General features: G+C 40.4%; 1 protein-coding gene across 1 annotated transcript in view; it reads right to left on the minus strand.

Moving 5' to 3' along the window:
- Positions 1-15341, minus strand: part of ATM (ATM serine/threonine kinase) — a 77599-nt gene that overhangs the window by 59293 nt on the left and 2965 nt on the right. The window contains exons 5-12 of the mRNA XM_080580601.1: positions 14802-14966; positions 5587-5752; positions 5062-5300; positions 4086-4249; positions 3558-3721; positions 1826-2197; positions 1082-1276; positions 643-738 (exon numbers count right to left, since the gene is read on the minus strand). Coding sequence (XP_080436727.1) covers positions 643-738; positions 1082-1276; positions 1826-2197; positions 3558-3721; positions 4086-4249; positions 5062-5300; positions 5587-5752; positions 14802-14966 — 1561 coding nt within the window. The remainder of the gene's footprint in view (positions 1-642; positions 739-1081; positions 1277-1825; positions 2198-3557; positions 3722-4085; positions 4250-5061; positions 5301-5586; positions 5753-14801; positions 14967-15341) is intronic.

The raw sequence follows: 15341 nt of genomic DNA on the forward strand, positions 1-15341 counted from the left end.
TTTATCTTTCATTACAAGAAGTTATACACACTTTAATTTCATTAAGAGGAAGCTGGATATAGTCCAGGAGCTCAAACATATGCATCAGAGAAAGATGCAACAGCATTCTTAGAATGACTCCAAGAGACTTGAGTAACTTGTAACTGGGGCCACAAATACTGAGTAGCCTAAGGACGCAGAAATTAATCACCTAACCTTTACAGATTTCCTCTGATTTTCATGAAAAATCCTAAAGTATATGCTTCCTTTACAATGGAAGTTAATGTTAACAAGCATGAATATATATTTGTATAAAGTTACAAATTATTTGAAAAATATGATATTATGGAGTTAAAAGTATCTAACATATTTGTGTGTAAAGAGACAAATATTTAGCTGTATTGCTTGAGAAACTTATTCCTCCTAAGATATTTTTTTCAGTACGTGAATCTTTGACTGTCAGCAACATCTGCTAATATTTCAACATCTGCTTAGAGCATCTTAACAAATAGCAAAAACTCTTATTTTTATGGGGTACTGACAATGTTGTACAGAAAGATGCAAAAGAGCTCAATGAACATTTATGCATTTCATTGTCTCTGCTTGATAAAATAGCAAATATAAGAAGCATAAATATTTATAATGATTGATTTAAAAACATACCATTTAGCATCATTTTGGAAAAAAATCATAGCAGCTCTACTGTTCTTCATTGTAAGGCTCACAAGAATTTTTTGTATCATAAGATGAGGAAAATCACTGAAAAAAAAAAAGAAAACTATTTTGAATTATTTTGTATTTTTTTTCAATCAGACATGCTCTTGGGATTCCTGTAGTGTGCACAAACACTGACAAGATTCAATGTGTACCTTCAAAGTGGCTTAAATTTTCACTTAAGATTTCTAACACATACTTCCTGTATGTGCTATGCTATGGGTAGATGACTAAACTATGTCCCCAAAAATGATATCCTACAGTAAGCTTAAAAAACCTAACTCTACCAAAGCAGTACCATCATACGGTTCTGCAAATCCACTTTCCCCTGAACAGTCTTCTGCATTACAGGGCAAGTTTACATAAAATTATGCCACGAAGACTCTACCTGCAGAGCACAGGAGGCAACTTCAGACATTCTTCCATTTCTTCCTCCAAACAGCAGGACAGTACCCATTTCATTATTGCCTCCTTTAATACAGAAACCAGATTTCTTTCACAATTACTCTGATCCATTCCTATGTCCAAATTTTCTGGCACTGAATAGGCAGACATCAGTAATGCTAAACAACATACTGCAGAACTGTAATAAAAAAAGGAACAGAGGGCATTTATGAGAAAAAAACAAATGGGTATTTGAGAGAGCAAAGTCAGTATTTTTGCACTTTTGGGGAGCATCAAATGCACAAACAACTTAATAGCATACATACTAGAAAACTCCTTTATTAGAACCTGCATTTTTAAAAGCCATATTTTTGCTAATACAGATGTTTCCTGTTTATTTTAAAGACTGTTTCCGGACACTAATTTCAGAATCAAATATATATGTAGAAGAAATCATACTTTTTAACTTTGAAAAACCAACCACATCTCTTTCAGTCTGATTTTACATTTTTAGTCAGATTTAACATTTAAAAAATGATTGCCTCTCCTCTTCCACCTCTGCTTTTACACTTATGCACATATTTACATCAGTTTCAAGTGCTTAAAACACAGATGTGGCTAGTTCTTAACTACAAATGCAGCCGCAAAAACAACAATAATAATACTTTGAATAATGCACTGGTTTTGGTTACATAGTAAAAAGCAATGTGAATCAGACATGAAATAATATCTTTGCTTCCCGTTTTACCTTGAAGGTTTCAATGGAGGTCCTGAAAATATCTTCCAAAGTTCTTTATCTGTTACAACAAGGTTTCCTTGAATCATAGCTCCAAGTAACCCAAAGCTCTCCACTTCAATTTGCTGAAAACTTATGCTACGAATGGTAAGAGACCAAACTTTTGCCCAGGTTCTCTTGAGCTCTAACTTGTAGGTGCTTTTCAAATCAGTTTTCTGGTTTTGACACAAAGCTACCTCTTTAAGACACTTCAGCACATAAGGGGTCCTTTCTCCACGTCGCTGCTGAGGCAGTAACTGGTGAAGTATATTGAGTAAGGGAGGTAGCTCGCAGTTAGGAAGACTCATGGGATACTTTGATAGTAATCGAGTTGTAATCTGTAACCTTGAAAACACAATGTGAAGCAATCAATATGAATCATACATAAATGTGTCTTCAAAAGTTAATGAACACTGTATTCTCTGATTGCCTTTTCACATTTATATTTTCTAGTATTCAGCTGATTTGTTTATCATCAAAGGTTAAAGATTCAGCAGTTCTACTTTTTCACTTGGGAAGTCTGCCTGTCTAGCCTCACTATCACTAAAAGTTTCTTACAAGCTGACTTCATTGGCTTCTGAACATGAAAAAAAAAATTCAGACAAGAAAATTATTTTTGTCCTTCCGCTAGACTAGCTTGTTACACACTCTGACTCAGGAAGTGACTTCCAGGAAGAAACTACATAAAAATGACAACACTCAGCAAATATGAAAATCAAGATTCATCAAATGAACAAAAAGTTAAGCTGAGAATGGTGAATTTTGAAAGCATTTTGTTCATATCAATGGATGCAACTCCATAGTACTTCTTGGAGACTGCTACCTCTCCTCAGAACAGTGGGCTAACTTCTCAGTCAGGTCCTAAACAGTCACTTTGTCTCAAGAGTGAGCATTAAACACACACCTTGCGCTGCTCACAACCCAATTCACAAACAGCTAGAGTTCTAGTATCCTATACAGCAATTTCCAAGAAAAGTAAAAAAGGGAGGAACGGTGTAAAAAAGGGAGGAACGGTGACAGCAAAATCATTTAGTGTAATCTACCGAAGCTAAAAAGTCAACATTCTTGAGCTTAGGACTACAGTTGGTAAGTCCTGGAAAAACCTAGGTATCTCTACTCTCTGCTAGATTCTTTCGCCTGTGGCAGCCAGTGGAAGATTATGAACAGTTCAGAAGTCCCTAATGTCAACAAAAATTCACCTTCATTGGTGTCCAAGCTAAGATGCCAGGCCGTGCACTTCAACAGTTTTTAGGCAAGGTACTAAGGCAAACTGCGAGAAGTAGTTCAGAACAGCCTAACTGTTAATGGTTGCTGTTCCATGACCCAGCCAGCTTAAGGCAGCAGTAAACCTCAACTTCATTTCCTAATACTCATGAGCTGGATGACACATTCACTTACATGAAGACTGGTAATATCTAGCACAAAAGACAGATAAAAAATAAGAGGCTGTAATATGTTATGCACTGCAACACAATTTACCAGATGCCATTTGTTATTCCTCAGGAAACCATACGTATCAAAATTTTAAAGCAAGAGTGCCAAAACCACTACTCGCTACTTTCCAAATGCTGTGATAATCTAAGCTTACTGCTTAGATATACAGCACGTGCAGACACCTAATTTGAAAGCACAACGTATTCAGGAAAATAATTTAACTTATTAAGATGTCTGTAGTGGTATTTGTTTCATGTAAAGATGTTATTACCAAGGTATGACATCAAAATCCTTCTGTGATCTTTGCAGGTTTTCTCGAATTACCTCCCAGTCTAGTTCAATCCTCCTGCGCTTGCTTGGTACTGTTTCATCACTGGACTGCGAAATGGTATACGACTGGGTAACTTCCAGAACTTTTGTATCCTCTGTAAATACCTTCATGAAGAGAAATTAGAAAGTAAACAAAAAAGAAAAATTGAAATGTCAAACTAAACTGGTCCATTTTTACTGTTTAAAGCCTCTTATGAGGCAATTAAGTGGTATTAGTTATAATTTCTTACTGCAACAGAGTTTATGCTTCCATTCTAATACGAAACACTAGTGAAAAATAGTATAATTTAAAAGTCCAAACACTTCTAACCTGCACAAAAACTAAAAACTAACACAACAGAGCACAGAAAAGGAACTAATACTTCAGTAAATGATCTTTAGGAAGTGTTAAAGACATATTACTTTAAAAAGGAAAATGTACAATACCATAAGTATATACATCAAATTTATATTCAGATAAAAATGTTACCTGATGACAAATATCAGCCATTAATCCAATCAAACTTTCCTTCACAGCAGTAGTTCTTGAGCCTGAAGAATACCTTCCTCTACTGCCTATGAGATTTATTTCATTCACCAGTAAATCATATAGGTTATGTAAGATACTTTGCCATTTTTTAGAGTCATATGCACCTGTACATGCAAGAAAAATTAAAAGATAACATGTGCCACTCACTTCATACAATATATAAACCTAATTAGACAATAAAAAATATAGCAAAAATCAGAGCAGAGCACACAAAACAACAAATGCAGGCCTGCAGAATAAGTCTTATAATGGAGAATGAATGAAGTAAAAAAGTGAAAAAACTTAAAAGATAACTTAATCATAGTATATAAGCATAGGGAAGAATTTTGAAATATTCAATTCTTTATCTAACTAGAAAGACTACAATGAAATGCAGTGGGTAAGCTGTTGTATTGACTAATAGTAAACTCTTTGCCATTTGTAGTCAGTCAAAAATAACCATCTTTTTAAAAAAATAATGATGCTATAACCAAACTAGGCCATGACAGGCAAACAGAAATTACTGAGTGATGTTTTCTGGTCAGTATTATATAGTAAGTCAGACTGCAATCATTTCCTAACACTCATGAGTATATGATACATACGGCAATCTAAATTCAATCTGAACTACTATTCCCTTTGCCAAAGACTTTGTGCTTTGATTTAGTAATAACTTTAGGATAAAAACAACCAAACTTTACAGGACTTAATGCAATTAATGCATACAATTTGCACACAGTGCATACAAATTGAAATTGTAATGCATACAATTTGAAAACTCATTTTCAGTGTAGATCTGTAGAATAAAACTACTGGCAAGTAATCATCATTTCCATCAGCATTTCCAAGACTCGGTAACAAAATTCAGAAAACTAGCACAATAATTTGAGCTATCACATACAGTGCTAGAAATAAAACAGGGAGCTTTCAATAGTACCTTTTTCCTGAGATTTTGCACCCTTTGGATGATGCATATGAACTTGGAGACGAAATAACTCAATTATTGATTCCTTCAAGGAATCTTTTGGTCTATACTGAGTCCATATATAAAGCACTGTAGGCAAAATTTCTTCTCCAATTTTACAAATCCGTTTGCGACAGTTAACAGCAAATGTATTGAAGAAGATATTCATTGCTGCAATAATATGATCCAGGCCCGCAATATTTCTGTCTTGCCTGCAATATAAACCAAAGACTCAAACTTCCAGAATGAATAATCATACTTCTTTTCACACAAATTATTTAAAAGTAAATACTAGCATGTAACTCTAATCTGAATGTTATTTGCCTAACAAGTGCAGAAGTTATTAATAAAGAATTTATTAAAAGCGTTCAAAGACAGAACAATGAAATATGTCTAAAGAGGATTACCTGCTACTACTCGAGTTTAATCCAAAATACTTTAAATAGTTATTATCTATAAAAGCAGGTATTAACATAAAAAGGAACACTTGCAACATACCTCGCACACTGCATTGCTCTTGAAAAGAAGTTAAACACATCACATTTCAACTCATCAGTCTGGAAGCAATATCCCCTCATTAGTGTGTGAATTATCCTAGCCACCAAGACTCTATTCATCTTCCCAGAAGGTGTAAGGTAAAATTGTCCATACAGCATCAGCAGATCTGCAAATGTATTTTGAAAGTATATGTAATAGTGTGGAGATGTTATAAATACACAATTATACATATATAGACATATATTTAAGACATATTTAAGACATATTTAAGAAGATTAAATTAAAATGATTACATTAAAAATGCTGGAAGCAAAATATTACATTAAATATACATAAACCAATTAAATTAAATATACATAAACCACCAAATATCACATTAAATACACATAAACCACCTTTCTGAATTCAGCTGTATGTCATTATCCACTAAAGTTAACCAGGAAAAAAAAAAGAGAGAGAGAGAAAATGAATGTGGTCTTGTCTGCACTGGAAGTAAAGTTATATTCATTCTGAGCCGGGATAAAATCTGTTTTGTGTTACACAGAGCAAAGTGGCTACAGCCATGTGGCCAACTTTCACAACTACTTCTACATTCAACTCTTTCCACTCTACATTGACTGCTTAGAGCAGTGGGCTCCATTTTCTGTGGAATACACAATAAAAGTACTCAGAAGCAATTTACAGCTACAAATACATTAACAAAGAATTTGGTGCAGCAGCAACAGGTCAACAGATCAGAGCAATTGGTACTGAGGCTCCCCGTATTTCCTTCAGAAGCAGTTCAGATAGTTTACTCCAGACCCCAGAGCCACACATCCATACTTTGTATTCATTTAAAAAATTTTCTGAGGGAAAGGTCCCTTCCAAAGATTTTTGCTTTCTTATCTCAAGGCCCATTTAAAATCACCACACCGTCCTTCCGTGAGCATCATGCATATCAGAGTAGCACATCACTGATCCACCATCATTGTAAGTTTAACATGACAAACACAAATGCCTTATTACTATTTGCTTCATGCCATCTTCAAATGACATGATACTGTCCCTCAGTCCTCAAATGGAGAGTAGCCACTGCAAACATCCACACCAGGAATACTGGCTCAGTCCTATGACTTTAGTAGCTGTGCTGGGAGGACGCTTTGAAAGAATGGGCATCCACCTCTCTCAGGCCTCCTTTTCTCTAATAAGATATAAAACCAGAATGATCTTTTGGGAATCCCAGCCACTATGACTGCTTGGCTCACAGTCATGCTCTGAGCTCATATAATCCTTGGGATGCAGAATGACCAATTACCACAAAACTTCCCAATGGAAGGGGAACCACTGGGGCCTTCTGTCAAGAACTGGCCCCATACTTTCACCACCCTTGAATGAACTTCAGGAGTCTGCAGATTTGTTCACCAGACTGACCATCACCTAGACGAGCCTGACAAAACTCAACTCTACTAGCGACTAGTTCGTCAGTTTAGGGTGAACGAGCTCTCGACAGACAGTCAGGATCAAGGCCTCTGAGGTGTTCAAAATATCTTGAATACTCCATGCATGGAGTATCAATGACTTCATCCAGAGTTTTGATCTCAGCTGAACTATGGAGAAGCCAGCTCAGGACAACTACAAAAAAACTGCTAGGGCTACTGTTTCACTGTCGTGCAGGCCTTGGTAGATTTATGAACATCTTGGCAGGGTCCTGCAGGACTTAAAATGCCACCTTCACCAGGTCTTTCATAACTTGGGCCTCTTACTCAAAAGCGATACCAACACATTCTTCCCAAGCAGGCATAGGGCCATTTGCAGCACTCAGGTGACTGTATCATGGGAATCAGGGTTGCCTCACAGCCCTACATTACTGGGTCACAAACCTTTAAGCTGGAGACAACAGTGCCAACACCTGATTTAACCGTGTTTCTTCTACATAAAGGGTGGAAATGGAATGTGCATCAGTGATCTCACTGCAAGATGATGGACCCTCAGTAAGAAACTTGAAGCCAGCATTTCCAATGCTCTCAAAACTGGGAGTCCTACACAATTGCAATTGCACAGCAGCTCAAGGCCACAATAGCCCAAAGCTCCCTAACCCAGGGGGGGATTTCTGTACTGAAACCTCCTCAGGTTGGGAAACCACTCCTGCTGTCACACCCACAGAGCACTTTCTGGTTGAACTCGATTCACAACAACTCTCTGTGCTCCCTGCTGACCTCCCCTCAAAGAACACGCACAGAAGGAAAGCAGACAGATTTACGCAAAGCCAAGAATCTAAAGAAGAGTAAGACTTGCGGCAAAACAAGCTAGTCAACAAAAAGCATTAAAAAAAAAAGAAAATTTGATCCCACATCACCAGCTGGTCTGATCTCATAGCTGAGCTTGCTTCAAGGAGGCTGGACTAGGAATCTGGGATGATAAACTATTCTCTGCTTCTGTGATTCCCTGGGAAAGCCAATACAGCCATAACATACACTGAGATCAACAGGTAAGAAGGTAAATACTGCATACGATTTTTTAAAAATCAAGATCTGAATATAGGAAAGGGATAAGTATAACAGCCAGCGATACAATCCATCTTCTGGAGGCCATCAGGGTCTACTGAAAACTAACATTAACAAAATCTTATTAACCTAACCAAACTAAACAAGCAGGCACAACACCTCCATTCATAGAGATACAAAAGCCTAAATTGTAAAAATCATCTCTAAACCCTGCTGTCATGCACCATCCTCCTAGCTCTACTTAAAACACTTGGATAGACAATTTGTGAACCAGTCCCCCACACAAGTCATTGGAGCAGTTGCAGTCCCCTTCACTTTTTGACTTGTCTTTTTTCTCCAAGTCCAATAGGTTGCACATCAGTCACTGCTTAAGAGCATTGTCTACTGTCTTTTCATACTGGAACTGCTACTCCTGCCACCTCTCTAGACTTTCACGTTCCCAAGCCTCCGTCAAGCCTCATCTAAGTGAGCCAAGACCCTTCATGATCCTTTCAAACACAGTTTTCATGCTGTCCTCCATCTCCTCTTCCCACTCTTACCCAGCCCTTATCCTCAGGGTATATTCATCCTCCCAACCTGGAAGTCTAGGACGAGGCTCAGAAGAACCCCCCCACACACACAGTTCAGGTGGAAACAGTTAAGAGACCTGCTGCTTCACCTGGACTGTCACTAGTCCACGGGGCCAGATGGGATCTACCCGAGGGTGCTGACAGAGTTGGCGGATGTGATTGCTGGGCCGGCTTCCATCATCTATCAGCGGTCATGGTCATCCAGACAGGTCCCGGGTGACTGGAGACTTGCTAATGTGACACCCATCTATAAGGGTCGTAAGGAGGAACCAGGGAACTACAGGCCTGTCAGCCTGACCTCGGTGCCAGGAAAGGTGATGGAACAGGTCATCTTGAATGCAATCACACTATGTATGCAGGACTGCCAGGGGATCAGGCCCAGTCAGCATGGGTTCATGAAAGGCAAGTCCTGCCTGACCAACCTCATCTTCTTCTCCTATGATCGGGTGACCACCTGGTAGATGACGGAAAGGCTGTTGACGTAGTCTACCTAGACTTCAGCAAGGCCTTTGACACAGTCTCCCACAGTGGTCTCCTGGAGAAGCTGGCAGCCCATGGCTTGGACAGGTACACTCTTTACTGGGTTAAAAACTGGATGGACAGCCGGGCCCAGAGAGTGGTGGTGAATGGAGTGAAATCCAGCTGGCGACCCATCACCAGCAGTGTTCCCCAGGGGTCAGTGTTGGGGTCCATCCTCTTTAATATCTTTGTTGATGATTTGGATGAGCGAATTGAGCAAACCCTCAGTAAGTTTGCAGAGCACACCAAGTTGGGGGGAAGCATTGATCTGCTGGAGGGTAGAAAGGCCCAGCAGAGGGACAGTATAGGTCGATGGGCAGAGGCCAATGGGATGAGGTTCAACATGGCTAAATGCTGGGTCCCGCACTTTGGCCACAACAATCCCATGCAGCGCTACAGGCTTGGGGGAGTGACTGGAAAGCTGTGCAGAGGAAAAGGATCTGATGTCGATGCTCGCCTGAACATGAGCCAGCAGCGTGCCCACGTGGCCAAGAGAGCCAATCGCATCCTGGTTTGTATCAGGAATAGTGTAACCAGCAGGACCAGGGAAGTGATCGTCCCCCTGTACTCAGCTCTGGTGAGGCTGCACCTCGAGTACTGCGTTCAGCTTTGGGCCCCTCACTATAAGAACATCGAGGCCCTGGAACGTGTCCAGAGAAGGGCTATGATGCCGGTGAAGGGCCTGGAACACAAGTCCTATGAGGAGTGGCTGAGGGAACTGGGGTTGTTTAGTCTGGAGAAGAGAAGGCTCAGGGAAAACCCTATTGTTCCCCCCAACTACCTGAAAGGAAGGTGTGGGGAGCTGGGGGTCAGCTTCTTCTCACAGGTGACTAGTGATAGATCTAGAGGCAACAGCCTCAAGTTGCGCCAGGAGAGGTTTAGGTTGGAAATGAGGAGACATTTCTTCTCAGAAAGAGCAGTCAGGCATTGGAACAGGTTGCTCAGGGAGATGGTGGAGTCACTGTCCCTGGGGGTGTTTAAGGAAAGGCTGGACCTGGCACTTAGGGATGTGATCGCTGACATTGGTGGTAGGGTGATGGTTGGACCAGCTGACCTTGAAGGTCTTTTCCAACCTTAATGATTCTATGATTCTTCGTGCTGCTTCAGGCCTGTGGTGTTGCAAAAACATCTCAGAGAAGCCTGCAACAATGCGAGGACAACATTGGGGGTGGACGACCTATGTGAAGAGGCAGGGAAAAGAGGCTGCTGAAGAAGAGATCTTCTGCAGATTCTTCCGAAGAACAGAAAGTCTGTTGGTCCTTGCATATGTGACAATGCATGGTTCTGTTGTTTATTGCCATTCTTCCCACAGTTCTCAGGCTATCAAGGACAGTTCTCTGTAGATAGCAGTAACACTGGGATAGATCCATCTCTGCCTTAACTCCTACAATAGACAGGTGAAGTCAAGCCCTGAAAACTAACTTCAGCAGCAGGGGGTGGCACAGCAAACAGAGCGTCAGGGTATTGAGATTACTTAAGATTACCTAAGAAGAAGAGTAGTTTGTTAAGCAACAGGAGAATAGAGAAGCCTCCTTGGTAATATCAATCCTTTCTTTGCATTGTTTTTTTTTCTTTATTAGAGATTTAGCTACTATTTGGGACATTTTCCAGCCTCCTTTCCTGAAACTGTAGGCAATAAAAAATGTCAGTCCTGTTTCTTAAGGCTTGGGGATCACAGAGTGGTTGGAAGGGACCTCTGGAAGCCATCTGGTCCAATACCCTCCTCAAGCAGGGACACCCAGAGCAGCTTGTCCAAAACCACACGCAGGCAGCTTTTGAACATCTCCAAGGAAGGAGATCTGACAACCCCTCTAGGCAATCTCTGCCTGTGCTCCATCACCTTCAATGCCATGAAGACACTTCCTGGCATTCATATGGAACCTCTTGCATTTAAGTTTGTGCCCACTACCCCTTGTCTTGTCCCTGGGCACCACTGAAAAGAGCCTGGTTTCACCCTCTTTGCACCCTTGCTTCAGGCATTTGTGTACACTATAAGATACCCCTGAGCCTTCTCCTCTTCAGGCTAAACAGTCACAGTTCAATCACAATCCTCATATGAGATGTTCCAGTCCCTCAATCATCTTCATGGTCCTTTGTTGGACTCTGTCCAGTTATGTCTATGTCTCCCTTGACTTGACCACCCTTCATCTTCATACGTATTTATCACCTGCTGGACAGGATTCCAAACGACAGCTTTCCATTTTTGCTGATTGCCAACAATTAGGCAAGAACCATTAGAAAACACACCATATTACTAACCTTTTGAAAATCTGTTATATTTCAGGGCTTGAGCATATGGTAATACCTTGGGTGGCACCCCAGAAATCACAATGTTTGGGCCAATCCATCAACTCCTCCAGCAAGCCCAAGCATGCCTCCTTGCCCTTATGAGCCCACTGGGTTATTAAGGCTGCCCATTTATTCCAAGTATCACTTGGTACATAGTAAGTCAAAGGCATTTCTCCTTTTGTCACACAGTGAAGGACCAGCAGAAGGGCCAGAAACATTTCTGATTTCATTTCCAGTATTTCAAATGCAGCCCAGATTCATTCACAGATGGGTAACATTTCTTCTGACAGGGTATATACCTGGTAGCCTATAGTTGGATCTCAACTGTTGCTCAGTTTGTCACCTGAATGTCACCTTTTTCCTGGTGACTTGATCCATAGGCAGACTGTATCCAGAGATGTGCATTTGCCAAAATCTCACCATTCCAAGAAAAAATTGTTTCCTTTTTATTAGTCAGCAGTACATTGCCTTGATTCTGTAAATCACATCAGCTGAAATACGACAGCACATCTTGCCATTTGACACAAAGAAACTATTTCTTGCACATGTTTTTTTACCTCCTTTGAGTGTGAATCTTGCCTTTAGTAAAATCCCAATCATCTCTTCGCTTTTGCTATACACTCAACTCTTAGACAATGTTTCCCCATATTACAAAGTCATGAATGTACTTTAAGTGCTCTGAAGCACTGCCTTCTTCCAAAACCTTTTGTACAAGTCTGTGACAGATGGGCTAGGTGTCCTTCCTTGTGGCAGAAAAGTTCTAAGCATGTTCTACTTCTCTCCAGGTAAAGAGAAACTGTGATTTACACTCAGGGGCCAGAGAAACAGAAAACAAAATACATTATCTGTGTCAAAAGTCACATACTCAGTAGCAAACTTTGCTTTCAGTTCCTACTGTAGTTCAAACATCTGGTACTGCTGTGTTCAAGGTTGATGTTACATCTCTGGTTAATCTCCAATCCTCACTGGACTTTCACACTAGCCAGATGGGGTTGCTGAATGGTGAATGGGTTTGAGCAGTTACCCCTGAACTTTCCAGGCCTTTGATAAGACCCATGTACAGGACTGTGTAAATCTGTGCTGGCCCAACATTGTCACCAGTGCACCAAGTTGCAACCCGTAACAACTGAGGTAATGTCTGCTGCAGTCCTCACTCCCCCTCCTTTTGAGAGGGTCAAGCAGTTGAGCAAAGGAGTGTCCTCAGTCATTTCTAGAGTGATAGTATCAAATGCCCATTGATGTCCTCATGGATCCCTAAAATATCCACTCATTAAAAAGTCAATGCCCAAGATGCATGGGGTGCACAGCCCCATGAGCACCTCATGGGTCTTCTGGTTTCCTTAGTAAGGCTGCATTCAGCTTCTGCTGAAATATAGCTTCTACTGGAGTTTGGCGAGTCCTTTGACAATGCAGACAATATACACCAATATGAGAGCTCCTCAGAATTTTTAAGACAATGATTATCTACATCAAGTAGCTCAGAACTTCCAAAAGATAAAAGGGCCTCATGAAGTAGGTAGCTGCTTGCCAAATCTAACTGCTTTGGAGCAACAGCTGGAATCCATGTTCTAATCCTGAGGAGGGAAGCACAGAGGGAGGTGTTGGTGTCTTCTCCCTGGTAACTGCTGACAGGACATGTCAGAACAGCACAAAGCTGCACCGGGGAGGGTCAGATTAGGCACTAGAATTTTTTTTTTTTTATGGTGAGGGTGGTCAAACACAGGCTTCCTAGAGAGGTGGCTGATGCCCCACACCTGTCAATGTTCAAGCGTCAAACGGACAATGCCCTCATGAGTATGCTTTAACTTTTGGTTAGTCCTGAGGTGGCCAGGCAGTTGGACTTGACGCTCTCTGATGGTCCCTTCCAACTGAACTATTCTATTCCATTCAAATCTTCAACTCCTGTACCACGTCGCTGATTTTATCAGCAGAAAACAAACTTATTAATTGCACTCAAGATTTTATAAACAAGCATTAAGTTGGAATCACTAGCAAAGGTTATGATAACCTTCATAAAGCTCATATATTCTTCCTCTAATACCGCAACTTGCTTCATATAACAGATTTAAATCTAACCTCCTCTAGATTTATGGCCTTCAGCCCTGCCTCACTTCAGTGACTACATTCCACTGTGCCCCTCCCTTAGGTGCTTCAGGCCATATTCAGCTCACGTGTTCCTAAGCTACCTACCGCTACACAACAACTTCCACAGGCTTCTCATGCAACCTGTACGAACCCTTCCCTTGACACTCACACTCCATTTCTCTTCTTTGTCTTCTTCAATATCTGTCTCCAACACCCTTGGCTTCTTGTCCCATTCCCTACCTGCCTATTCTCAATCTTACCTGAGTTTCCAGTTCTTACCTGCGGGGTGACAGCCCCCTTTGTCTTCTCCCCCCACCTCACTGGTTCCTAGCTTCAGGCAGCTCCCGCAAACATTTCAAGCTTCCCCTCCAACCTCCAATTTCTAGTTCTACCTCTCAGCCAAATGGTACCATCTTCTTTAGCTTCTCTGATCCCACCCTCAGTCTCTCCAATTTTCTTATCACATCTCCCATACCATACTGGTACAGTTCAGCCTCCTAGCTTTGCCAGCCTTACACAAAATTTTTGGCCTCCATTTTGACCCCCAGTATTACTAGACTCCTCTGCAAATTTATTTCCATCCTGGAGTTAAGCAACTCTTTAAGCTACAGAGCAGAACATTTTCTCAGAAAACGTTTTTCAGAAAACAAACTAACTCTAAAACACTACACCATGCAAATAATGCAAAGTTCTATGCTTCACTTGTACACTTTCTCCAGAATTACAGATGCAACATTCAACAAACTAAACTGTAAAATTTCTACCACCTTCTTTTGCCTAACAACAGTGAATCAATGCTTTTTTAGACTTCCATGAGCCAACAAAACTCAAATAATAAAATTTGATATTAGTACATTAACTCTTCCAAAACTATACCAGCCAGTACCTAATAGCCTCTGTAACACTGATGTTGGTGAGCAGTTGTTTACAGGTTATTTCCTGTACACATGTTCCATGGATTCTTTATACATATTAAAATCATTAGACATGTTAAACCCTCCACGGAACTTGCACATAACTCCATTTTTTGTAACCGCATGTTTCAGCGAGCAATACACAAACAGTAAGCAGAAAGAAAAATCAATTCCTAATCTTTGCTGCTCTGTATATTTCAATGCTATGTCTTCAATGCTGACACAAAATTTAATAAAGGTTTTTGTAAAACTTCATACAACATGGCATTGCAGGGAAAGCATCAAACAATTAAAATGCCCCTAAACATACTTCCATACTAGTAGAAGACATTTCTAAGAAGGTGTGAAAATGTTACCTGGCCACTGTTGCTGGTGTATCTCACACCAATACTTCCTTACTGAGAGGATATCTTTTAGGAGTATACTACTACAGTCAGAGCCATAAGCAGCACAACTTGTTGGATCTTTTATAATTTGCAAGACATAATTCAGAAGTTCCTGGCATTCCAGTCTGGGACCTCCTATGGGAAAAAACAACAGTAGACTCCAATTAATCCAAAGCGTGCCAAATAAACGTGGAATTAATTGCTTGTAAAATGAACACTTCTATGTTTACTTAAAAATAAAACTACAGTTCAGAAACCATTCTGTTAGAGATCATCTATTTAAACTGCTTCTAAGAATGAAATTATGCATGAGAGAGGAGAAGATACACCAGTTATAAGCACACTGAATAATCAGAAAAAGGCACAGTGATCATGAACAAGGACAGAGACACAAAGGACTAACTCACATGAAGATATTTGAATTGTAAATGTCTGGAAGCAACCAAGATGAATTCCACCCTGGTAATTCACTTCAGGGAAGGAATCTGAAGTTTAAGACATCAAAACAAA

Source organism: Anser brachyrhynchus (assembly GCF_964034855.1).
Source record: "Anser brachyrhynchus genome assembly, chromosome: 1".
In the NCBI taxonomy this organism is placed as follows: Eukaryota; Metazoa; Chordata; class Aves; order Anseriformes; family Anatidae; genus Anser; species Anser brachyrhynchus.